General features: G+C 40.1%; 2 protein-coding genes across 3 annotated transcripts; both read right to left on the reverse strand.

Annotated features, from left to right (window-relative positions):
• Window positions 1–4856: 4856 nt before the first annotated feature.
• On the reverse strand, window positions 4857–25094 carry LOC311499697 (choline/ethanolamine transporter flvcr2b-like). 2 transcript variants are annotated; one of them, XR_014699459.1, is made up of 11 exons: window positions 23956–25094; window positions 20115–20256; window positions 15630–15770; window positions 14287–14354; window positions 13641–13744; window positions 12413–12523; window positions 10771–10876; window positions 9997–10108; window positions 8114–8169; window positions 6829–7003; window positions 4857–5708 (listed from the first exon to the last, which is right to left on the reverse strand). XR_014699459.1 is itself a non-coding variant. In XM_084560790.1 (10 exons), the coding sequence occupies exons 1-10, from the start codon at window positions 24538–24540 to the stop codon at window positions 5643–5645; spliced, it is 1491 nt and encodes a 496-aa protein (XP_084416916.1). In that variant the 5' UTR covers window positions 24541–25094; the 3' UTR covers window positions 4857–5642. The 2 variants fall into 2 exon arrangements, 1 of the variants encoding a protein (XP_084416916.1); XM_084560790.1 differs by lacking the exon at window positions 6829–7003.
• Window positions 20526–21686, reverse strand: LOC311499698 (choline/ethanolamine transporter flvcr2b-like). The gene has a single exon (XM_084560791.1). It carries the CDS (start codon window positions 21538–21540, stop codon window positions 20860–20862), a length of 681 nt encoding a protein of 226 aa, XP_084416917.1. The 5' UTR covers window positions 21541–21686; the 3' UTR covers window positions 20526–20859.
• Window positions 25095–25625: the final 531 nt, after the last annotated feature.

Raw genomic sequence — 25625 nt, forward strand, 5'->3', positions numbered from 1 at the left:
CATCATATGTTGGAGTTGCAGGTACCTAAAAAGGTGAGATGTAGGAATACTGAATTGTTGCACCAAATCCCCAAAAGATTTTAAGGAACCGTCACAATACAGATCCCCAATTTGACCACACCATTCTCTTGCAATACCTTCCAATAAATAGGGAATTTACCAAATTGTAGTTTAGGATTTAACCAGATACTTGAAGAGACATTTAGAAAGGGACCAAATTTAAATACTCGAGAAACCCTGGTCCAAATACATTTAAGATGAAAGATTACTGGATGTGTTCTTGCTTTCTTACTTAATTTAGTAGACAAGACTTGCATGGGTGACAGAGAGGACAGTACAGCTTGTCCCATGCAGTACCACAGGGGGGCTGGAATGGTAATTATTTTACACTTTATTATTTTAGACTAAACCTAGATAATACACCAATCAGTCTCCCTTGTGTCTCCAAAACAGTTGTGACTCATCAGAGAATGGACATGGGCCTTCTGAGGGTGTCCTGTGGTGTCTGGCAACAGAATTTTGTTAGTGGGGGGCCTTTGGGTCCTGTGAGTTGAGGGGAGGTGCATCTGGATCAGGCTTGTTCCAGTGCATCCCATAGATACTTGATCGGTTTGGGATCTGGGGAATTTGGAGGCCAAACTGAACAGCAGTGGAGAAGAAATGAATTAGGAAACCCAACTGGACAGAGGAACAGTGTTAGCTTCTGGCTCAACTGGTCAACTGGTTTTTCCCGTTGCTAAATACCTCAGTGTTGTGATGACTTTCATTTCCCGTGATATTGCGATTGAACTCCTAAGCCTCTTAAAAGTCCTCCACCCGGCTCTTAACAGATCTCACCTTAGGAGCACTCTTAAGAGCTAAGACTCTTTAGGAATACCATTTACCAGGGTCTACTCCTAACTTTTAGGGGAAATTCTTAGAAAACATCATGATTCTAAGAATTTTCTTAGAATTCGGCCACTAGGAGCAACTCTTTGCGCTAAGAATCTTTTGGAATACAGCCCCAGGTCAACAACATGTGCTGTTCTTCATGTTTTTTTTAGTTGTTTCTAAACCGTATTTGTGTGTGTGCCTGTGTCAGGCTGCATCCTGCTGGGGATGGCTGTTGCCATCGGGGAGTGTCATTGCTATGGGGTGGGGTGCCTAGTCTGGTCTAAGTGGGTGGTACATGTCTAAGTAACATCCACACAAATGCCAGGTCAATTCAATGTTAACTGTTTCTGGCACACCATTGAATTGTCATAAGATGGTCAGTGTTGCTTACTTCTACTGTCAGTGGTTTTAATGTTGTGGCTGATTGGTGTATATTTACAGCACACTTTATACTTATATTCCAATAGAGCAGACATGTCACATGAAGAAACAGTGTTGGGGTTTTCTGTCTGACTGCAATGTTAAGGCAGTGAGCTTTTCCCAATACAAGAACTTGTGGCTTCTTTGTAAGCATGACAGCAAATCTCCTGACACTCATACAATCTCTATAATGAAATAATGTTTCCTCCTTTTCATATCTAGATCTACTCTAAACACACATGCCTGAGTGTCAGAGCAGAAAAATACAGGAACCAAAGAAGTGACAACACTTGGAGAAAGAACCGAGTGACCCAACCTTTTGCACGTAAATTCTTCCAAGAGGCTCTGAAATGTCATACGCATACAAGGGGCCTTATTCAAACAACCATTTCTAGATGTGGGTGGGCAAGCGTTTTCCTAACGAGCCTGAGGTCACACCCTGCAGCGCCCTCATCCTTTTTGTGACCTTCATGTCTGCTGTTCCACATAAATTACACTCACAGAAAGACAGGATAGTTTTGACACACAATGCCTTTTACCTTCAAAGAAAATCTCTGCATCCTTCTCATTCTGCTACTTCATTTGGCAGATCATTTGTTAGAAGATTCATGGGACACTGAAAAACAGTTGATATTTCCACAGGTCTGTGTGCTAATGAACTTACAGTACCAGGGGAAAAAAATAACAAAATTTCATAAAACCAATCCATGCCAAGGATCAGTCACAGGCTAACTAGAGAACAATGAGATCATCAGAGAGTCAGTCGAATGGGAACCGTTCCACTCCTCTCAGTACTGGCCTTTAGTCAGGATGATCTCATAACAGAAATGCTCAGAGGCAAGTTTATCTCTTTATGACAACGGGTTCACTATTGACAACTCTAACTTTAGTCTGGCATTTTAAAAGTTGAGTTCAACACACACGCACCCACACACACACACACACACCCATACACACACACACACACACACACACACACACACACACACACAAAACAAAACAAAACAAAACAAAACAATTAATTTTATATAACGAACTGAACTAAGATCAGAGCTTCTGGGCATTCACCTCATTGGTTGGGATGATGCTGTTTGTATGTAAAAAGGCTGCCATCATGTGGCTACATGTGGTGAATACAGTCCTCTATGTACTTATATTTCATACAGTATATTTAAAAGGTGCTATCAAGAAGAGTTAGAATCATATTTATATGATTAACTGGAAATCAGATTATTTTTCTCTTTGTTCTAACACATCGCTGTGGGACGATGCATAAATTGCTTTTTCATCTTGAATAAATTACTTTATCACTGCAGGCTTTATCTGTCAAAACGAAGTCATGTTTGACCACAACACTGTCTTCATCTGTGTTTCATTTATTCATTACAGCACAAGACAAGTTACATCAGCTTCTCCAAAGCCTGCATGCAAACTTCAATCTTCTCACTGACGTCTTAGGCATGACTTCTCGCTGCGGTTACTGCACAGATAAAGCTCCTTGCCCGTATTCCTAAAGATTCTGAGAATCCTCTCAGAGAGCTCCTAACTTAGCCTAAAAATTCCTAGCTAGGAGTCTTAGCTTAGGAGTGATTCCAGAACATTCTCAGAGAACTCTGAGCAAGGAATGGACAGAAACTCTTATCTTAGTGAGGAGGTGTGGTTGACCCCGTTGCTAGGTATGAGTCATCATTTCAAGAGGTGTGATTGGTTGATCCTAAAAGCTAGATAAAAATACACTTTTGGTGATAATGGGCCTAGAATGGACCGTCATATCAATAGACTTAGTCATAGAATCTAATCTCTGTGAAGATTGTTAAATTATAAATAATATTTTACGTAAAAAGAAACTCTCTGTTAAATAAATAGCAAGCTATACTTATTACTTACTTACTTACTTATTATCCTACAAAATGTGTGAAAACTCAGGCCCACCTGCACAGTATTCACATGCTGATAGTTCTTTTTATTTGCTTACATTCATTTACCATTCTGGTCATTTTTGCCCTTCATCCATTTGGTATTAATGAGGGTAAAATGGCTCAGCTTTCATCATTTTCTGTGATTGCTAACCGGCCGATAAGACGCAGTGTTGGTTGGTGTTCAAATCTTCCACAAACAGCAGTGGAGAAGAAAAGAAGTAGGAAACCCAACTGGACAGAGGAACAGTGTTTGCTTCTGGCTCAATTGGTCAATGAGATTAGAACTGTTTTGAGAGGTAGAGTTGGCCCAATGTCACACTACAAGCTAAGAAGCAGGCATGGGAAAATATAGCATAACAAATAAATGCCTCCTTTCCTCTGGTTGTGTGCACAAGTGAGGAGTGCGAGAAGAGGTGGTATGTGTTGCAGTCGAAAGCAATAGAGGAACTTGAACAAACGTGAATCTTCACGCACAGGTAAGTGATATACCACTTACAACTGCCTGTAAAGCTAATTTTAAATACATAATTAATGTGAACGTATTGGTTACTGGATTGTTTTTAGGGGGTGGACCACCAGTACATGATCATTCTGCGAAAACCAAATGATAATTAATTAATTAATTCCCCTGTAGCATGGGGCCATCAGAGGAACCGGGGCCTTCGACATTGCAGGTGTACGACTGTCAGCCTGAAACATCACAGTTCAGCCTGCCCGCTGCTGCTGCTGCCGCTGGTCCAGCTGCTGCTCAAATAATATTCCTGCAGGAAGATTCATTGGAGATGACAATGGATGTCCTCAGACAGCAGAAAAGAGTTCTATGCCTGCAGGAGGTGTACTACCTATCTCCTAAAAAAAATTAATCCCAAGACAAATATATTGTGTATTCATGTGTCTTTGTGTGTAATATGTGTCATGTATTTAACTAATGTAGGCCTATATGTAAATATGAATTGGTATATTAGTTCACTGCAGAAGCTCAGAAAGATCTACTGGGGAGAAAGATTCCAGATATTGAGGGGTTGAGGGTTATGAGTAAATACTGTTAAACCTTCAGTTTCTATGTCGTATGTTAGTACAAGATCTAAGGTGTGATTAAAACAGTGAGTTGATCCGTTTACATTCTGAGAAAACATTTAATTTTCCTATTCTTCTGTTCTGCCAATGAATTTGCATTGATTTGTATAAGGTTCCTTTGAATAGGTTCCTATGTGTGCATATTAAATCAAAAATAGTAAAAATAAATATAAGGATAAAATATAAAAATGCATAATATAAATCTGCATAACCTAAAACACAACAGTACAATCTCTAAACTCATTCACTGAAAAAAGTCCTCATTCATGCCTCCTGGGAATAAACTTTTAAAAGAGAAAATCCAAAATGCTTTTTCTCCTTTTCCTGATAAAACTGAATTTACCGCCTCATTGGCTGTGCTTAATTTCTATGCCAGTAAAAAATAAAAATGAGATATGACAATGTTTTCATTGAAATGTCTTGCAACAGGTCATGATACATCATGTCTCTTGATGGCACTCCTCCTTTCAGCGATGTATTCTTTTTTGGGATTCCGCTTCACTTTATTAGCATGTGGCTAATAATGTTGCAGTGTTCCATCTTCATTTAGGAGTATTGTCTGATTTTTAGCGTTTACTTTTATTGTGAGACAAAATCTTACAAGCCCTGTAGCAGCACAGTGGTGTAGTGGTTAGAGAAAATGAAAGAAAAAACCCTGTAGCTGCTCAGATATATTTTCATTACACTCTAGGGTTCAGGAGGATTTAGCCCTCCTCCTCCCCACACCTTCTAGGTGTTTAGGAACTCTGAACCAAAGTCTCAGGGGGTCCTTTCCGTATCTCCTACCCTCCTTTGGGACTCATTGGAGTCTAAGTGCTGAAATACTTAGCCTCACTCTTTACGTCCAGATGCTTATTTAATGTATTGCACATTCATCTGGGTATGAGTTATGTTTGCTTGCTAGCTTCAGTATGAGTGTTCTAGCGAAGCATGATACAAAACGAAGAACGGGAACTTTATAAATAAAAGGTTTTATTTTATTTTAAATAAGTAAACACTGATGTTGTTACAAATGCATCTACACAGCTAGTATTTTGCCAGTTCTTCCCTTACTGAGAACTGCCATAGATTAGAAAGCCTTTTACAGTCTTTCATCAAAATAAATCACAACACCACGGACGCTTTACACAGAGCACTATTTATACAACGACAAAATCTGAGTCAATTCATCGGGTCATCTGTATATACAGTACGAGACATAATTGACTGCGCATTCTGACAACAGATAAAATTGTCGAGGCACAGATTTAGTGCGAGCATTTAACTTACACTTAAATATTAAAAAAATGATATGTCTGATCAGTGAATTTTATGTGTCTCTACAATTATACAACATTGTACATCTAAAAACTTCTAAAACTTGGCTTCTTTGATGATAGGAGGAGCATCCAGGTCTCCACTCTGGCAGTCAGAAGTTCCCTGTATATCAAGAGAAGCAGATTAATTGAACAGATTTACACAGACAAAACCTGTGGCACCTCTGAATATAGCAGTAAGATTAACTTTTTCTTTACTCTTTACTTGCCAAACTTTAAAATAGAAAAATAACAGTAAATGTGGCATGTGCAAACTTGCTGGTTATCAGCTCTTATTGGACTTTGAGACAGGTCAAGAATTTTTCCAGAGCTCAGTAAAGCTTCAGACTCTTCAAGCCCTGTGGTAAGATTCAAGCAGCTAAATGACAAATATAGTAAGATATAATATTATAAGAAATCAGAAATCTTCCATCTTGCACTTGCTTTCCAATGTCTGAAATGTTTTTAAGATATTGCTGTTATGGGGAACTGTGGAAGATGAAGAAAACGTTAAGTTTGGTGCAGAAATGGTGCAGAAAGGCAAAGAAAACTCCACGCATGGCTGCAAAGAAACTGCAGGACGGTTTGAATGACAAGCAATGGTGCTGCTCCGTTCCCCTGTATATCATGACAAACATGCACATCCGGGGTAAGAGTGCCTTTTAGGTTTTTTGGAGAAAAAACAGGTTTAGCATTTAGCGATATAAGATCAGCCTTCTAGCTGCTACGCATACGCTTGTGTGAATGCCAGTGAAACAAAAAATAATAATAATAATAATTACATAGATGGATTCCATTAAATATCAGAATGCAAATCATGCAACTGCCAAGCGGTTTGTCAAAAAAGTGGAAGTGAGAAGAGGATTCAAGCATCAGCATGAAGCTTGTGAACTGGCCCTCACAGACCTCTGACTCTAACATCACTGAAAGCGTGTTCCCTATATGAGGCAGCCAAAAAAAAAACACCTCTAAACTTATATTTTATAGGATATCTAGAGTTATCCACACCTTGAAAACATTCACTGTAATCCACAGCAATCCAGGAGTCTCTTTTCATTATTATATGGTTATTGTCAAAGATATATATATAGAGAGAGGGGCAGGACACATCAGAATCTAAACAGCCTATAAAAATCATTATTCACGGATATGCAGAAACAAAGAGAGACGTGGGTTTAACAGTGAAGGGTGAAAGCATGTGCACGATCACAGACAGTGTGTGGTGATTGTTCTTGTGCTCCTACCTTTGTGCATCTGTATGGTGAGCTAAGATTTGAGGAGAGTGGTTTTTTTTGTTTTTTTTTTCTTATATTTTTGTGAAGAAGAAAGGTTTATTGATCAGGCTTGAGAAGAAGGAGTCTGCTGCTGGGAGATTAGTGCTGTGGCTCCATAGTCTTGTCCCGACATCTGCCTCTCCGCCTAAAACAACAGCTACTGATCACTTCTCATTCATCCATTTTACAGTGAAGTGAAGTGGCGTGGGGATCCAGTCTGGGGTGAAGTTTTAAACGGAGTTTCCACTTTTGGATAATCAAGTCACTTAAGTTATTCCCTAAAAGTCATTTGGATGTTCAACATTTTTATTTGATTTAATTCCAGAAGTCAAACCAGCAGATATGACAGCGGTTTTTAATTGTCTCATCTAACTGTCTAACTTTACCTTAAGTGACTAGGACAATAAATTGAGGAATTTATAAATATACTAGTATTAAATGTGAGGAATATGACTGTCAATCATTCATAACTTCACCGCAGAGATTGGAGACCCACCCAGAAATAGAGAGAACAGTATTACGACAGAATGGGAACAGAGAAAAATCAAACAAACAAATCTAATCTAATCTAATTTTATCTCATCAGTGAATTTTTGAGATTTGCAGTACATATGTTAGTAAATACATTTTATTAATATACACGCATCCTAAATGATCTAAATCCTTCAGCGGCTAGCTTATGGAATCACTTCATGCGAAACCACGTTAATATTTCTTGAAGCGCATCATCCACTCTGTGTTAAACATGCATGAGTTCACACATATTCAGCAGTGTCTTAATGCACAGACATGCAGGCTGCCTGAAACAGCAGAATTAGGCACAATGAGGAGCACACATGAAGTTGTTAGTGGAGCACCACGGGATGCTCATGGGACTTTGTCCGCATGCCTTCTATGCAAATTTATGACAAGCAAACTAGTAATGCATGCGTCTTTTTCACTGCAGACGTTTTGATTTGTCACAGTAGAAAAAACTATAGGTACTGCTGACAACTTCACGGCAACAGCTCTGTTCTGTTCAGAGTAAAGGGTTCAGCACGATGCTGCACTTGATCTAATATACTGACAGTATACGAGTATCACTAGTTGTTAATTTTATGATGCTAATATCTAAAAATGGATTTATTATTTAGAGTATTTGCATCTGTGTTTTTCTTGCTGTGACACGTCAGAATGTCTTCCAAGGAAAACTGTTTATTTCACTTTATTCTACCACCACCACTGCAAACATCACACCCTGGACTTCAAAACTTACAGCTTCTTTGGCCAACAGGTTTGCACTTTGTCTCCGTAGATCAGACTTGATTAAACCTGCAGGAAAATACAGACGCAGAACATATAAAGATGAGATAATGATACATATATAACAATTAAAGAGAAGACTAGAAATACTGCTGTGAAAATAAAAAATAAAAAATAAAAAAATCTACATGCAGGCTACAAATTTAGAAAAGGATTGAAAAAATATGGTGTAATAATAGCGGCTATCCACTAGGCGTCTCCTTTGCACAGACACAACCAACTCTTAACCAACTACTAGACGCATTATTAAATACACTATATTGCCAAAAGTATTCATTCACCCTTCCAAATAATTGAATTCAGGTGTTCCAATCACTTCCATGTCCACAGGTGTATAAAATCAAGCACCTAGGCATGCAGACTGCTTCTACAAACATTTATGACAGAATGTCAGAATTGTGCCAAGTGTGAAGTTTGGTGGAGGGGGGATTAAGGTGTGGGGCTGTTTTTCAGGAGCTGGGCTTGGCCCGTTAGTTCCAGTGAAAGGAACTTTTTGGACAATTACATGCTCCCAACTTTGTGGGAACAGTTTGGGGATGGCCCTTACATGTTCCAACATGACTGCACAGCAGTGGACAAAGCAAGGTCCATAAAGACATGGATGAGCGAGTTTGGTGAGGAAGAACTTGACTGGCCTGCACAGAAGACTGTGGGCTAGGCCTTCTTGTCCAACACCTCACAAATGCGCTTCTGGAAGAATGGTCAAAAATTCCCATAAACACACTCCTAAACCTTGTGGAAAGCCTTCCCAGAAGAGTTGAAGCTCTTATAGCTACAAAGGGTGGGCTGACGCCATATTAAACCCCATGAATTAAGAATGGGATGTCACTTAAGTTCATATGTGTGTAAAGGCAGATGAGCGAATACTTCTGGCAATAGTGTATTTCCAAACAGTTTCACTAATGTGCACAATTATATAAACAGCTTGATTTCAACCTAATAATTAACTTCCCCAGAAGGAGAATGTTTCACAACAAATTATAACCTTTGTAACTAAATACACGCAGCTGATACTGTGCATGCACTCTGACACCTTTAAGCAGCTTTAAAAGATAATATTGTCCAAATCATGTAAGAGTGGGAGGTTTATCACAAACGTCCACTCATATGTCGAACTTCTGAGTAAGTTACAAAAGACAGTGAGTCAGTTTGCTGACCTTTGTGGGCACAAAAGTCTCAATGTGGAGCGTTTTTCTAGTGTGCACAAAGTTTACCGCTTGAGTGGCTAATTCATTTTTAAAAAGTTACACATTGCTCATGAACCCCTCAATGGGCCGTGCAAAATGACCTGAGTGGCTTTGTACTGACTGAGGCATGAAGCCTCAACTTGAAAACACATAAGTGTGTTGGAGCTGTGCAGCAGCTGTATTAACCGTATGTACCTTCTGGATGCTGCAAGTGTTTCCATTACTCAGTTAACGGTCATCAAAATGTTTATGGGTCCTCTTTCTAAACAGTTTTTCTACAGACATCTGCCTTGTGTTTTTCCTCATGAAAAACCTTACCTGCCGTTTCCCTTTTAAGGAAAACTTGTACAAACTCTAAGCCCTGAGCTGCTCCAAGCCTCCCTGTCAGGAAATGCTTTCTTACGTATAAAATACAAACTAATTTGTCACAGTGAAATATTTAGTTTCATAACATTCAACCCTGAATTAGTCCTTCAAATTACACAGTAACTTCTGCGTTCTTGGAATTTAACATTTCTCCCACAGGAACATTAGTAAACTCACAACAGAAACAGAGGCGGTTCTCACACATCTCAGCATGTGTGAGTTAAAATCAATAGCTTGTTATGACTCTATTATATGTTTTTCTTTGCACATAGAAAGATCTTACCTGTCATTATTGTGCCTATTAGAAGAAAGACGCACAAGAATATGTTTCCTGCCAGTGTGCCGTAGTGGTCGATGATCTTCCCTTGGCAGATGGTGAATATAATGCCAAACACCTGCATGTGCAGAGTTCAGGAATAAAGCAGCTGTTTGCACACACACAGATATGCACGCAAAATCTAAATATCCAAAACGGTTAACGCATATTTGATAACTTCCAGACACATTTTAAATTGCGTCCCTCTCAGTGAGGTTGAGAAGCGTGTGGTTTTCACCCACTCAGTGAATACCAAGGCAACATTCTCAGCTCAAATGCAGTCTGCAAGGTCCACCTGTGCATGAGTGCTGAGCATAACTGCTTCATTAGGTAACACAAAGAAGTGGCCTAATGTATCTAGTGTGATTATGTGTATGTTGACCAGTGCCCGAATCAGCAGCACTTATGTTCTAATGGTTTAAAATACATGTTTACATTTGTTTACCACTTAAGAGCAAGGAACCATATATGATAAATTCATTGACCTTGATTTTCTACATATCCAAGTACCCTATAAAGGGTTAAGGTATGCAAGGAATAACTGAGGTGCATCTGTACGTATATTTATCTCCAGGCCTCCCTGGAAACCTGCAGTGATGGTGAGTCAGCAATTCTGGAGAAAGACAGTGAATGACTCACTTTTTCTGTACAAGGAGGGCAGTTTTCACGCTACCCAGTCTGTTGTTCTGGGTTATTTTTGCAGAGCTCTGTTGACTCAGGACCGATTGCACTGAGTTGTACCTGTGCTGAACAGTTGAGGAGTCCCGAGGAGGTTCCCTCTGACTCTGGGTACGTCAACTCGACAGCAAATTCAAAGCCAAGTGGCAGGTAGCCCGTCATGAAGAACCTGTGTGGCCAGATTACACAAGTGTTATACAGTTTAATTTTATGACATTTATTTCTCTTGGCTCTATTACAGCCTGGAATTTGACACAATTATTAGCGTGTCCGTCATCATAATAAAACTTTGCACCTTACTAAGTGCAACTAGCATTCTGGTAATTCAAGACTCACTGCCTTGTGTGCAGTTTTATGACAGTAAGCTGTCAGGAAACTATGCAGGAACAGCAGGGTTTCAAAGCAATGCAATAGCATCAGAGATCTTTCTCATACAATAGAAGGATGCCATCCTTCCCCTGATGTGACAACAAGTGAAACTCAATCAAAAGGTCCTGTCATGGTAGCAGTAGCAAAACGCATCAGCCTGAGTCAGCACATACTGTAAATGTCTCTTTTCCAGACACATTTATTTTCTTCTGTCTATAATGCTGCTTTGATAACGAGAACACAGAGAAGCAGATGTGACACTGTCCATCCTGAGGTTATTTAAGAAAGCAAAATACTTTACAGTGGTCCTATACCACACACTGGAAAAAAGACTAGCAATTAGCAATAAAAGCAATAAAAACACTGTCACATGAATGTGACAGTGTTGACATATTATTATATAGAATGTGTATGACATATTATATAGGTGTGCCTTCACAGAGAAAAAGCAGCCCGGTCTTGAAGATCTGTGCAACTATGATTTCAAAACAGACATGCTAGACATTTAAACTGGATGTAGAAGTATTGCTAGCCGTAAAATCTAGTTTGAATTCCAGACAATCAGAGAAGTCGCCACAAAAAAAACTTTAAAAAACTATTTTAACATTTCACAGGCTTGTTTTAGTTTTTTGTTATTTTTTTATGTGGTGTGCACAAATCATTTTCATTGTTCTGTTTTTGTTTGCATTGAACGTTCAGCATGTAACAGACTCCCTTGGCAGATGCTGTGGATTTTCCAAATGGAATCAATTAAGTTAAGTCAAATGACATTAACTAACACGAGTCTGCACATTTGTGTCCTCTATCCATAGAGCTGACTTTCAGGAGTTGGCAATACCTTTGCTCTAAATGTCTGGAATAGTTCTGAATTCTGGGTCAGTGTGTGCAAAGGCAAATCTTTACCTTGTTGGCGGATTTATGTGCAAATGCTTAACGGTATGGACAGACACAAGGTTGTAAATTATTGTTTCAAATGTCATCAGAGATGTTACACTTGGAATAATTAACATAACAGAATTTGACAAATGAGGGCAGTATGACCCAAACAAAGAGTTCTCTGGGTTTCCACATTTGAATAAAAATGCCTCAGTTCAAGGAATGTGGAAATAGTTAAGGCTTAAAATCTGACATTACTTAGCCCACTCCTGCCTGTTTGCTAAGGGCAGAATTCATCTTGAAAGAGGGTAATGCACTTTTAAAAACATGTGGTTTCAAGATTTAAAGATTTAAATGTGCTTTGAATACGGTATCATATGAACATCACATGAGTGAACAATTTGATTTCACCAAGTCAGATGGGTTCACTATAAAAAAGAAGGCATGCATAAAAGCCTACCCAAGCACTCCAGCTGTGATGAAGACCACCCAGAGGTGGCCCAGGCTTAGTGTTGCAGCGTAGACAATCATCCCCACCAGAGACATTAAGTAGACTGCGAGGGTCGTCTGCCTGGAACAAACACACAGGAAATCACTGATCATAATCATAAACTGCTACATTTTCAGTTGTTGTGGATTAACTCTCTCTTAACTCTGGAGGTAATGTTGCAGACCACAGTTAAAATTAAAGGTGTCTTTTGCAGTTTTTGGCCTCTAGGGGTCCAATAGAGTCCACATTTTGAAAAGGTGAATGTAAACTAAAATGTTGACTTCCACAAGGACCCTTAAGAATGCACTTATTTACCCAACTTCATACATCTTCAAATAAGAATAAAGCTATGAAAATAGGGTGTCTTATTGGGTCAACTATTCGCCTGTTGATACAAGCAAGAGACTACTATTGAGGCGGCAAGCCTCTGCTCTCTAATGATCTGATGAATGGAGGCAGCCATTTCTGTTAGAAATATAAAAAGAAAGACTGTGGATGTAAATAAGGTGGGAATATAATGGAAAATGATACAGTAAACATGCACTGATAAAAAAACAAAAAAGAATTCTGGCAGTTTCTGTCCTCCATAGAAAAAAAATCTACTTTCAGATTTAACATCCACCTATAATAAGCACCATTCATAAGAAGTGAAATCCAACAGGGCCGGCAATAATATCTAAATTAAAAGATAGACTGGAAAGAAACAGAGAAATCTGCAGTCAGGCTGTAATTGTAATCTGAAAGAGTGTAGTTTAAATATTGGGATTAATGACAAGGTCAGATGATACTGAACATCGCGTGTCAGTGTGTATGCCCTCAACATTCCTCCATTTGCAGAACAAAGCTCAAGTAAGTGCAACAAGGAGGGGTTGATTGGGTGGACACTGCTGTCATTACAAAGCCCAAGAGCACATGAGGCAGGAGGTCAAAGAGGTCACTGTTGTAGGAGAGCATGCTGCAGCTGGCACAACAGATGCAGAGACCTGAGAGCCACAACACAAACACAAAACAAGACCTGCAGCACAGTCACAAGGGAAAGGACAACAAACAGGAAAGAACAGAGCTTATGTAGCTGCTTGGATATGAAAAGAAAAAAATAGTCATCAACTATAACCTTATCTCCCTCTCTATGCGTCCTTTTGATTCCCTTGCTCTTCTGGAAGACAAACTGCTGCTCTTCCCCTGACATTTGCCTTACTTGTAGGTTTTGGTTCGGTCCAACCAAACTCCACAGATCAGGGAGCCAACCATCCCTGCAATGACAATGGTAAGGCCAATCCTCCCAGCATTCACCTCTTCTCCCTGAGAAGTCAAGAAAGACAGGACAGGACAGGGCAGGAGTTGGTGACGTGGTGTACTTGCATACCAGGGAAAGGCAGAGCAATTCCAGAGAGAGCAAACTTCATTTAAAGCGAAAGACTTGAACTAAGGCGACACACACACTATTAATGCAAAGTGTATTGTTAAATTAAAAGCTTAAGCAGACATTCTTCCTGTAATTACAGTAGTAATACCTCTGTAGAGAAAACCATTCCCTGTTGTTTTATTGCTTGACCTTTAATGGTGAAAAAAACTTCTAATAAAGTGAAGGAAAGCTGGATTTAGTTGTGTTGAATCTATTACCACAGTCCAGTTTGTTGACCTTATGTTTCATTATTTCTGGATTGTAACAGGTACAGCTGAAGCTGCTAATATGACAAAGTGGAAAGAGTAGTTACCAATTCAAACGCTAACCAACGGTTCATGTCTTGAAATGTTAAACTGTATGACATTCCTTGAGGAGCTTAAAACAGTAAAAATGTACAGTGTGTTGTCCATGTAGAAGCAGAGTATTCAGGACTTACAGGGTAGTGCAAAATGATCATGCGGTTCAGCAGCGTTCCAACAGCATAGAAACAGCCCACGTTCAAACCTGGGTGTTGGAAAATCTTTTCAAACAAAGCGTGCCAACAAAAAACCACATGACAAATAAAATCTTCCAGGAAACTTTTAAAGAAGCATAGATCTAAGATCATTAACTGCATTATGACATGTGAGCAGGAACATAACAAGGAAGATAAATCTTCACCTACATAAAAACACATGCATTGTTTTGTTTAAAGTTCATTAATTAAATTTAAAAAATGCTACAAGACTAAATGACTAATAAGCCTTTTTTGTGTTTTATATTACTGCCTAAATGAACATGTTTCTGGACTTTAACTGGACACCAAGGAACAGCAGCTGCAGCTCAGTTAAACTGACACAGACAGGTGCAGCGACTGTTACGATTAGGTAGAGGGAACAGAGTTGTCGTAAGATCACCCGAGGTTACTCCAAAGTTCACTTGTGGAAGGACACGGAGACACTGGCTCTAATAAACCACTAATACTGGTCACATGACTGCGTCACATGAGGTGACAGACATGAGGAAGGTCAAAGCTGAAACATTTCCTCAAGCTGCTGAACAGAATTCCCTAATTTAGCAAAAAAAAAAAAAAAAAAAGACTACAGCTTATGTTTTCGTTATCAGTCAGTCTGACGATTTTTTTTCTTGACATTGTATCAAATGTTAGGAAGTAGTGGAAAATGTCTCAGATTCATGTCTTTATTTTTGCTTGAAAAATTATTTTTCTATTGATCAAGTAATGGATCAGCCAGTGTAAAATAAAACTAATTCAAATCCCAGACTTCTCTTCATTAAATGTTAGATGTCATTAATCAAACACGTGTTAAACATTATCAGACTATAGGCAAACTTTGACCCTCTCTGGGACACGCTCACTATCTCTGTCTCTATGAATATTTGAATGTCTAATGACTTCTGTGCACTGTTATGAGATTCAGATGGTTACACTTTCAAGGGAACGTGTTGAGGCATTCTTGGAAATCATTTTGAGGTTTTCACGATAAAAATAACATTTATCCAGGAGAATCACTGACTGATGTGCTGCATGGAGATGTCTTTCACTGGTTGATTTAAGAGAAACAGTGAGAACTCATGCTGATAGAGTAAACATCAACCAAAGCCATTTCCCCACCCACTTGTTTCTTCATGAAAAAATCCCTACAGACGGTGCAGTAATTAAAATATAACCTAAAATACAGCTTAACATCTATCCAACCATTTCAAAAAGTTTTAACCCTAACCGTTTTGTGTCTTAATAACAACATTATACCATAAAGAATAGTGACAATAGTGACTAACCGTAGGTGATGATGAGGAGGATAAAGGGCCTGTTGCGGAGCAGCCTTCTGATGGAGGATGTGTAGGAGTAGTGCTCTGGTGGGATGCAGCGAGCTGCGGCCTGGGCCTGAGTCGGAGGTAGTTTAGGACGCTCCTGGAAAACTGGGAGATGGAAAGGTCGATATGAAAAACATTCAACAGTGGCAAACTCTACTATGAAAAATACAACTTAAAACACCGGGTTTGCAAAGTCATGAATGCAACACACATTTTTTCACATCTGGCATTGTGACTAGCTACAGCGGGGGAAGCACACATGTTCAGGATGCCAGTAGTGAGGGGTCGGTCCTATTAAAGTCTCTCCTGTTCTTTTCCCTCTGATCAAAATGTCTACTGTGAAAAATGTATTTAAATGTACAATGGTGTGTGCAGTTGAAACTTCTATTTTTACAAGCTCATCTTGTACTAATAAGAGTATTTAAGAAGTAGAAACACTGCCTCTCAGTTGAATACCACACCCGCCAGTGAAGTTGCGGTTAATTTTTGCCTCCAGGAAGGGATGTGTTTACCGTGTTCAAGAGAAAAGTCCACAAGGCTGGCACCCTCTTGTTGTGTTCATGACCTCATAAAGAATTTACAAGTTGCAATGCGTTTGTGATGTTTTCAGAAATGGTGGAGGTGGAGAGTAAGTTAATATAGAGTCATTTAGTTGTTTTAGAGTTTTCCTAATAATTTTATGATATGAAGATCCTGATGTTCCCAATGGCCTCATCCTTTCAATTTCTTTTCCTACATTGAGTTAGTGGTTATTAGTTTGCTAAACTGACTCTAGCCTTGTGGTTTCTAGATGCCAAGAGCTTACACTAGACTTACTGCTTGGAACAACAAGCATTTTGTGTGCCATGCTGTAACCAGGAGTTCATGAGTTCCATTTGAAGGTAGTATATCTAGTATATAATGTTAAGCCTGATGCCTATGTTTCCCCTCTTTACGCAATCAGACGGGGCTGCACACTGCATTCATAGAAGTATGTTGAGTAGCAAATGAGCTGTCTGTTTACTATGTAAGAACACATTCAGCCACCGCTGCACAGGTCCAAGCACATACACCGCGCTCATAACGCCACTGTGTAATGATTGATACTCTTGAACGTACTGTTGAGTGTCAGCAGTGGTGTAGTGGTCAATGGAGAAGTGGGTATACTCTCAGTTTTGCCTTTTGTCATGACAGCTCGTAAGCCATGGCAACAAAAGGAGAGACACAGATTAAGCGTAAAGTTTAACCACTTTATTTCATTCTTGTACTTTAACTTACTTTAAAATCAACTACCAGCCTAGCTATTATAAACTTAAACTAGATCATGTAGCTCAGTCAGTCAGGTGAACTAACTTGGCTAACGTTACACTTTTAGACCTTTACAATAACAAACGAGCCTATTCGTCGAGTCTAGTATGAAATTCTTATGAACTGGGTTGATTATACACTTACTGAAAACCAACAATGAAAATTTAGAAGTGGATATACACAATGCTGAGTGAAAAATAAGTAGGTATACTCCGTATACCTGCGTATACCCTGGACTACACCAGTGAGTGTCAGCCCATATCTGGTCTTGAGGCCTGTGATGTGACCTGGGAAGCACAACAGACTGATCCAGCTCCACTCCCACACTGAACGCTACAGGACTACTTTCATACCATTCTCTGTCCAGCTCTACAACAACTCACCTTTCTGTAACGGATAACTCCATGTTATTAATGTTAGTGGACACTATTGCACCTTACACCTTATCCTGTATATATATATATTCTTCCGTACCTATTTCTTGTACATGTGCTAATATGCTAATTTGTACATTTGTGCTTATACTATTTTTATTTTATTTTACTAGATTTTATTTTACTTATTTCTATTTTATTTAATCTTCTTTTATCTGAGGTTCTTAAGAGTGTTTTTTATGTACAACTAAGCTACTGTGACCAAGCAATTTCCCTTGTGGATGAATAAAGTTTGTCTAAGTCTGTGTTATCTGAGTCAAAGCAGGACGAGTGAATCTGACCTGAGGGTCCCCGTACAGTAACCAGTTCTCACTAATCCTACAAAATTTATTCACTCTTTAACACAGCTATTCAGCCAGTGGAGGTGTAAATAATGTCACACTTTACTGCATCTGTGGTCATTGTCATACAAGAGGAAATGCAAACTTTTATTTAAATATCTTTTTTTCGTGCATGCTAATTTTCTTTAAGAGCTCGGTGATTCCCCATATTCAGTCAGCCAGATCCTGCAGACTCTAAGGTGAACTTGATTCTTTTAAAGAAAGGCAGCAGCCACACTTCTCTTCTCTCACCTCTCTCTCTCTCTCTCTGTGCACACTGTTTATGCAAATCTCTCAATCCTGGGACTTAGTCTGCCCTGCTGACTCACATGCCTGTTGCAGGGCTACAGATGGCTCTGCCAGCAGGACAACCCTCACACATGGCATGTTGTATATGTGTGAGAGTGAGCTGTTTGTGTGTATGCATGTGTCATATCATGAAACACTGCAGCCAACTGGCGTGACTTATCTCGCAGGAGTAAGCAGGAGCAGCATAAGCTAGAGGCCTTGCTCTGTACCATCAGTCACACTACTGAAGGTCTATCTGCGCCGTATAGTATCGGTACTCTTTGTGAAGTAGTTTTGCACAGTTTTATATCTTCAGGGGTGAAAGTACCTGTGTGTTCAAGTAAAGACTTGACTATTAGCTTTCATTGCCACTCCCATGTCTGTATGGTAAATGCAGCTGGGAGAAAATTAGTTTAACCATTATCTTGACCATTAAAAAAACAAAACAATCAACAACAACAACAACAAAAAAACACCTCATAACACCTATAAAATTAACTTGTTTCCAGTCTCTAGGCCAAGTAAGAAAACAGATTATACAGCGTGTTAATTAGTGAGCAAAGTAAAGGCTGGGAGGCCTAAGCTAACGTTGCACGATGTTCTACTAAGTACTAGGGATGTCTTATTGGCCAAATTTTAAACATCAGTATTAATGTGGACGGGTGAATCCCTGATAATTACTTTAGCAAAGCAAATATATGTGCAAAAATGGTTCAGAAATGTTTAACTATTCAGCAAGAAGAAAAGGTCTGAAACCACTAAAATCAATGATAAAGGTAAACACAATAAAAACAGCTCAGAGCCCAGAGACACCGTGCAGCTGACCACATGAGCAGATAATTAGCTAAAGTGATCATTCAGGGTGCTTTATTAACAACAGGAGACTATAGAGAACACGTCAACTTACACCAACAGTATTAAATGTTGTGCATGGTACTACTAGGGAATGCCCTCACAGGCATCCTTTTGTGTTTAGGAATGCAGAATGCTTGCGAGCGCCCCCACGCCCTCCCTCCGCTGCCCCAACAGGACAACAGTGTTTTCATCAGTCCTGTCTGTCTTTGCCTGCAAGGGTCCCCTATAGAAAAGGAAGCCAACACCCACAACATGGTTTACCATTTTCTGTATTATCTGAGGTAATTCTTAGGAGGATTGTAGGAAAAACACAGAGTCAAAATGCATGATGCATGCAGATATAAAGAAGACTACAAGTAAGCATTTTTCCTAACAGCTCACATCCTGTCATGTTGGGCCACTTCCTTCTACCGTTGTCCTTTTGTGGCCATAGGTTCTCTATTTCTGAGGTATCTATCACTAACATTAACTTTACTGATCTCTGCATAGAAATGCTCATGTGCATGTGTGCCATGACATTTGTCCTGACTTGTACTACAACAGTCATATCTAAGTCTCTCCTTCAGGGAAGGTTTTGTGCAAACATGTAGGTCAGCATTTTTTTTTGTTTGCTGAATGGTGCTTTATTGTCAGAGAGTAGGGCTGGTGTAATGAAAACTATTCAGGTACACTGAATATGAAACTCCCATTGGTCTCTGAGCAACGGTGATGTTACCACTGAAAAATACTCGCATATTTAACCATTCACAAAAAATCCTTGGTTGAGCGGTACAGTAAAATCAGTTGATTCCATCAGTTTTTTTGCTCAGCGACCAATGGGAGTTTCATATTCAGTGTACCTGAATAGTTTTCATTTACACCAGCCCTACTCTCTGACAATAAAGCACCATTCAGCAAATGTACAGTGCATGTAAATTCCGAAACTGTAGAAACTGCAGAAATATTAGCCTTCATGGTGTCTAGCCATGCAGTAAGTTTCGGTTTTATTTGTGGAGGTTTTGAGGCTTTGCTCCAAAATGAGGGAGGTGAATGGCATTTCCTGTGTGTTTCACGAAGCAGTGAGAAATTAGATTAGAAATCTGAATCATTGGCAGACTTTAAATTAGGACGGTTCTCCAAATGAAAAGCAGCACAAACCAAATTCATTGTGCGTCAGGAGATGTTTTTAGAAATGCCACATAAAACCAAAATCCAATTGGTTAGACACCACGGGTACAAGAATTTGTGTGGACCGAATGACCCTTTGTGTGCTTCATTCATCTTACCAAAGACTACAAGGATGAAGAGTAGAGTAGCCACTCCTGCTGTTATGTAGAACATGACGCTGATGTGGTGAGCCAGCTCATCCATGTCGTCCACATTAGGCACCAGGATAGGAGGCACAAGGAACCCGATGGCGATACCCAGCTGGAAGACAATGAATACCATTAACACAAATTCAAGAAAAAAACTGTTTTTCAATTAATCTATTGAAAAAAATAATTGTTTGTTGCAGCCCTAATTTTGACATGTGCATTTTAGTAATTCATTATTTTAATTGCAAGTAGTACAACTTTAAAACTCATGTGACCTCTAAAAGACAATGGGGGCATATGAAGACAGCCACTTCCCATCTTGGTTGTAAAATATTAACTATAAAATAAATGATCTATTATTATTGTTAACAATGAACTGTTGGATATGTATAAAAACAACGTTTTTGCTCAAAAGAAAACGATTTCTTTCTTCTTTTTTTAAAAAAAATATTGCTGCCAAATTAACATCTTTGTCAACTTATTGCACCCAAAACTTTAGGAATGGGAAAGAACGACTTTACATTAGATCCTCTAAACAGACCAAGTGTAAGGAGGAGGTTTCAACAAACAGTTAACACAGCTTTCTCCGGTCTCTCACACCGAGACACCAGAAGTCCTATATGTCTCTGGAATTCAGTTGAGCCCTGTGCAATCTACAGGCAGCTGCCAGCAGCTCATGTCTCACTGTACAGAGCCTGCTGTGGCAGAAAAACAATTAAATGCCATTCATCAGATATTTGAGACAAACCTGGTTTCCTAGAACTCCTATGGAACAAGCAGTGGAAACCTCTTTCTCGCCAAACCACACTGAGGCAAGGTAAGAAGGAATGCCAAGGACAAAAACAGTGGCTACTGAGCACACAAACTGGCCAAAAAAGGTGACTGAGAACAGAGTGGGAGCAGCACTGCCAATTTTTATCCAAGCGCCAATGCAGTTGAAAGCTGACCCGACGAGGACAACATCCCGGATGCCCCTGTTGTCCAGGAGCCAGAGGACGGGGAGGATAAGTGGAATGTAAGTGAGCAAGTAGATCATGGACAACCAGTCAATAGCCAGAGAGTCAATGTTGTAGAAGTGCATAAATATGTTGCTAATAATGCCGTACTGGAGCCACATGAAGGCGTTGCTGGCTGAGACGGCACTGAAGAGAAACAGCATGAACCAGCGACGATGGTAAAGCTTTGTCTCAGCCACTGGCAACAGCTCTGCCTGGTTAACAGAAGCATTGATGTCTAATCTGGACCCAGAAGAGATGGATCTGCCTAGAGGCCCTGGACTCCACTGCAGCGAAGCAAAGCCCGGCGCGGGATTCTTTGCAGCCTTGGACCTCAGCCATTCTTCACCACCGAGTTCAGAATTTGCACAGCTGCCTTTCAGAGTATTGTGTTGTGGCATTTCAATGGTCCTAATGAGGGCCTCGAAATCGTGTCAGGTGAGAGCTCTGAAGATTTCAGAGTCCTAACAGCCCGCAGTCCTGTGTCCAAACTGTTTGTCCTAGAAGGATGTCAGAGAGCGAGTGCAGCTGGAGTTACCCTGACAGTGTCCCCTGTCCCTTGCACGTGGTGCCCTTGAGCCCGTCTACTGCATGTCCACTTATTTGTTACCTTCAGGGCTATCATGTGATGTTAATGTAGAAAATCTTCCAATTCTACCTAAACCACTCCTACCAACTCTGACTTGCACTGCCTCTTTAGGTAGCTGTGCAAATAACAGTCACCACAGAAAACAAAAAGAGACACATTTCACGATTGAACTTTAACTCATTCTCTTGCAAAATATAACTCATTTGAATGTGCTGCGAAAAGTTAATATTTCGATGTCTTTGTTAATGTGTTAATGCCCAAAAGAGCCCTGCACTGAAAACACTGGATTCCTCTTATCTTTCCGTCTGGAGTTGTTTATTAAATTAAAATGTTTCTGTTTTTCCTGTGCAAGTATCTATCTCAGACTTGGAAGACAGAGTGAATGCAAAGATATCACATTGCAATAAATCCATGTGCAGTATGAGATATGAAGTTGTAATATGATAAACATGAGCTTATAAACCGGCACTTTGGAAGTAATAAAATGAGCAGCAACATAGCCAAACTCAGGCCTAATCAGCTTGTTTGAGGTTTGTCACATGGTTCTGACGCAAGTGACAGAAAAGGGCTTCTGATTTGAAGAAAATGAACAAATTGGCCCAAGTATGAATGAAGTTTTAAACTCACAAAGATTGCCATTTGAAATCTGCGCCGGGAGTCTAAAAAAAAGTCTATCTTGTTCTTATTTCTTGAAACTGCTAAACGATGACTTTTCGGTGACATTTACTTGGAGTCGATGTTAAGGTGACTCAAGTGTTGCTTGTCCAGAAACTTCAAGTGTTAACTGTGATACTTGTTTGCTTATACAACCAGTGGTATGCTGCTGAGCTTTGCAGTTTCGTCTGCTTATCTGGCCGCTGATTTAGCCTGACCGGCAGGAGTACAACAGCAGCACACTGACAGCTTTGTTGCGTATTAGTAGATTTTCATAAAATTTGAATGGTAGTGTGCAGAATTTCTATTTCAGTGAGGTGTTTAGAAGGAAAAAACAGAAAACACATAGTGATTCCAGTGAGATGTTTAACTATACTGTTTAATAATGTGATAACTGGTCATAAAACGGTGTCATTCGGAATTATGACTTTGAATTATGTACGCCAATATACGCTTTTATGTCACCACAGTTCTTGATTTAAACTTCTTTTATTGAACAGACTTCACTTATTTACCTTTGGGTTTTTTCCCCCCCTGAATGCATTAGGTCTGAGACACTTATATTTCATATGACTTCTCCTGTAAATTAATTACTAAATACTAAAATTATTTAGTATTGCATTGTTTGTTTTTTTTAGGTTCTAGTACCAAAATCTGTGGAATAGCAGTTTCAACACCTGTTCACATCTGCAAGACATCCATGTTCAGAGTAACACTCACGCAATGGCATAAATAAGAAAAACTTACATTTTTCCTAGTCCTTTTGTAAAATTTCTTGATGAGGGATTAATCCACTCTTCCACAAATGTGCACCCTTTATTAATTTGCCTCTTTCCAACAACTTTTTTGTAAAGTTACTGCATTACTTTTTTTGTTTGTTTTACCTGTCTTATCTGTTTTATTATCACCAGGCATAAAAGCAATGGCCACCTGATAAGATATATAAGAGAGAGAAGGCTTTCCTCAAACACAGAGAAGAGTCTGGGTGCTACGGGTATGAACAATAACATTTTTATTTCATCTCTCATCATAACCTAAGTTAAGCCACATAGTGGTTGTTATTTTAATTAAATGTACGTTCCTTATAGTGCGACACAGTGGAGAGGAGGTTAGCACCGATGCCTCACAGAGAGAAGGTCTCGGGTTCGAATCCATGGGCCGACTGGGGAGTCTGCATGTTCTCCCTGTGTCTTCTCTCCGGGTTCTCCGGCTTCCTCCCACCGTCCAAATACATGCTTGATTCTAAATTGGCCATAGGTGTGAATGTTAGTGTGAATGGTTGTCAGTCTATCTGTGTGTCTGTGTTGGCCCTGCGGTAGACTGGCGACCTGTCCAGGGTGTACCCCGCCTCTCGCCCGATGACAGCTGAATAGGCTCCAGCAGACCCCGCGACCCTTCACAGGAACAAGTGGTTACAGACGATGAATGAATGTTCCTCCTTGCATGTCTGTTCACTGTTTAGCCACCACTGGCTTGGACGCACAGATCACCAAACTTTATTAATTAGCCAAATTAGAGACCAGGTAGATTAAGAGTTAATTTGACCCACCCAAGTGACTAGAAGACAGCCTACCTGGTTTCCGAACACCCCGATGGAGCAGACGGTGGACACCTCCTCTGAACCGAACCACACTGACGCGATTTTAGACGGCATTCCCAGGATGAACACCTGGGCGCACGAGCAGCAGAACTGTCCCAGCAAGGTGACGGAGAAGAGGTTGGGTCTGACGCTGGCCACTTTGACCCACGTCCCGGCGCAGTTGAGCGCGGTGGCCACGAGAGCGATGACACGGAGCCCCTTCTTGTCCAGCAGCCAGGTCACAGGGAAGATGAAAGGAATGTATGTGAGCATGTAGATCATAGACATCCAGTCTATGGTAAAGGCGCTCACGTTGTAAAACTTCATGAAAACATTGCCGATGATGCCGTACTGTATCCATTGGAAGGAGTTGCACAGGGAGTACGAGCTGAAAAGGAGCACGATCATCCAGCGCCGTTTGTACAGACGGGTCGGTCGCAGCAATTCGGGACCGTCCTGCTCGCCCTGGTCGTCGGGGCGCTTCGGCGAGTCGCCCTCCTCCTCCAGCTTGACATGGTTCTCCGAGTTTATGTGATCCTCTTCTAGTTTAGTGTCTTCCAGCGCTGGTTTCTCGCCCATATTCACAAAGTCTTTTCAAACTACTCATGGAGCATAAACCTGACTCTTAACTATAGAGTTCGGTGGAATCACTGTGAGCTAAAGTGAAAGTCGCTGTAATTCACTCTGGAGGAACATTCAGCGCTTCCCAAAAATGTCACGTAAACGACGGACAATCTTACAGCTTCATGTTTTCGGCAGGAAAAGAAGACCCAAAGTTATGACTCCGGTTTATCTAAAGTGGTTAGGCAATAAATACACTCAAAGAAACTACAACTTCCAGTTTGTGCGGCTCTCCCAGATCCATAAATTGATTTCCTCCCCCGGTTGGTTGAAGTTAGTTTGGTAGTCGAATTTACGCCCATATGTAAACCAATCAGAGTTACAGATACTTTAATGGATAGTTATGGTTTTTGGAGGTCGAGTTTTTCCGAGTGTTAACACGTGTGGGCGCCTGCTGTGACCCTCCACCCGGACCTAAAACGTCTCCGTGACAGAAACGAAGCGCCTCAAGGGCGGAGTTTCATAAAGTATGCTTTCTGATATCCGAACAGCCTGCAACACCGAGATATCTGACATTGTTACGGTCACTGAATGCTTCCGAATCCTTATCTGGCATATATTTGATATATGTTATAAAACATACTGTTTATTACCACTTTATTACACTTACTTCCTTGTCTGAAAACATTACACAGAGCAAGTCATTTATTTGGATTGTGGAATAAGTAAGAATTGATAGAAAAGCCTCAGTTGCGTTCAAAGACAAAAACGAATCCCCATCAACACAGGACAGTGTATACATGATACTTTTTCTGCTTTATAAATATAAGCTACTGTAATTTCATCCCTTACACTGGTAAACAGTGCCATCTAGGGACTCAGTCTGCAGAGAAATACAATATCTAGGTGGTCTCTCACATGTTCTTCTTATCAGCACTAGTACAGACTTTTCGCACCCTGCTGTCCTGACAAAGAAGAGCACAGCATGAAAGCATTAACAACAGCCCCCCGGAGGTCACAGATGATCGTCCAAAAGGCATCACATTTAATAAATACATCTGCTGGGTCTTCCCACACATCGGCGTTATCACCAGTACACAAGC

The sequence above is a fragment of the Chelon labrosus genome (genome assembly GCF_963514085.1).
Source record: "Chelon labrosus genome assembly, chromosome: 14".
NCBI classification, from domain to species: Eukaryota; Metazoa; Chordata; class Actinopteri; order Mugiliformes; family Mugilidae; genus Chelon; species Chelon labrosus.

Coding starts and splice junctions, on each gene's coding strand:
- LOC311499698 (XM_084560791.1), bottom strand. CDS start 21,540: ATGCCACAACACAATACTCTGAAAGGCAGCTGTGCAAATTCTGAACTC.
- LOC311499697 (XM_084560790.1), bottom strand. CDS start 24,540: ATGGGCGAGAAACCAGCGCTGGAAGACACTAAACTAGAAGAGGATCAC. Junction 15,771..20,114: donor CTTCATCCTTGTAGTCTTTG/GTAAGATGAATG, acceptor TCCATCTCCCAG/TTTTCCAGGAGCGTCCTAAA. Junction 10,877..12,412: donor ATCACAGCTGGAGTGCTTGG/GTAGGCTTTTAT, acceptor CTGGCCACACAG/GTTCTTCATGACGGGCTACC.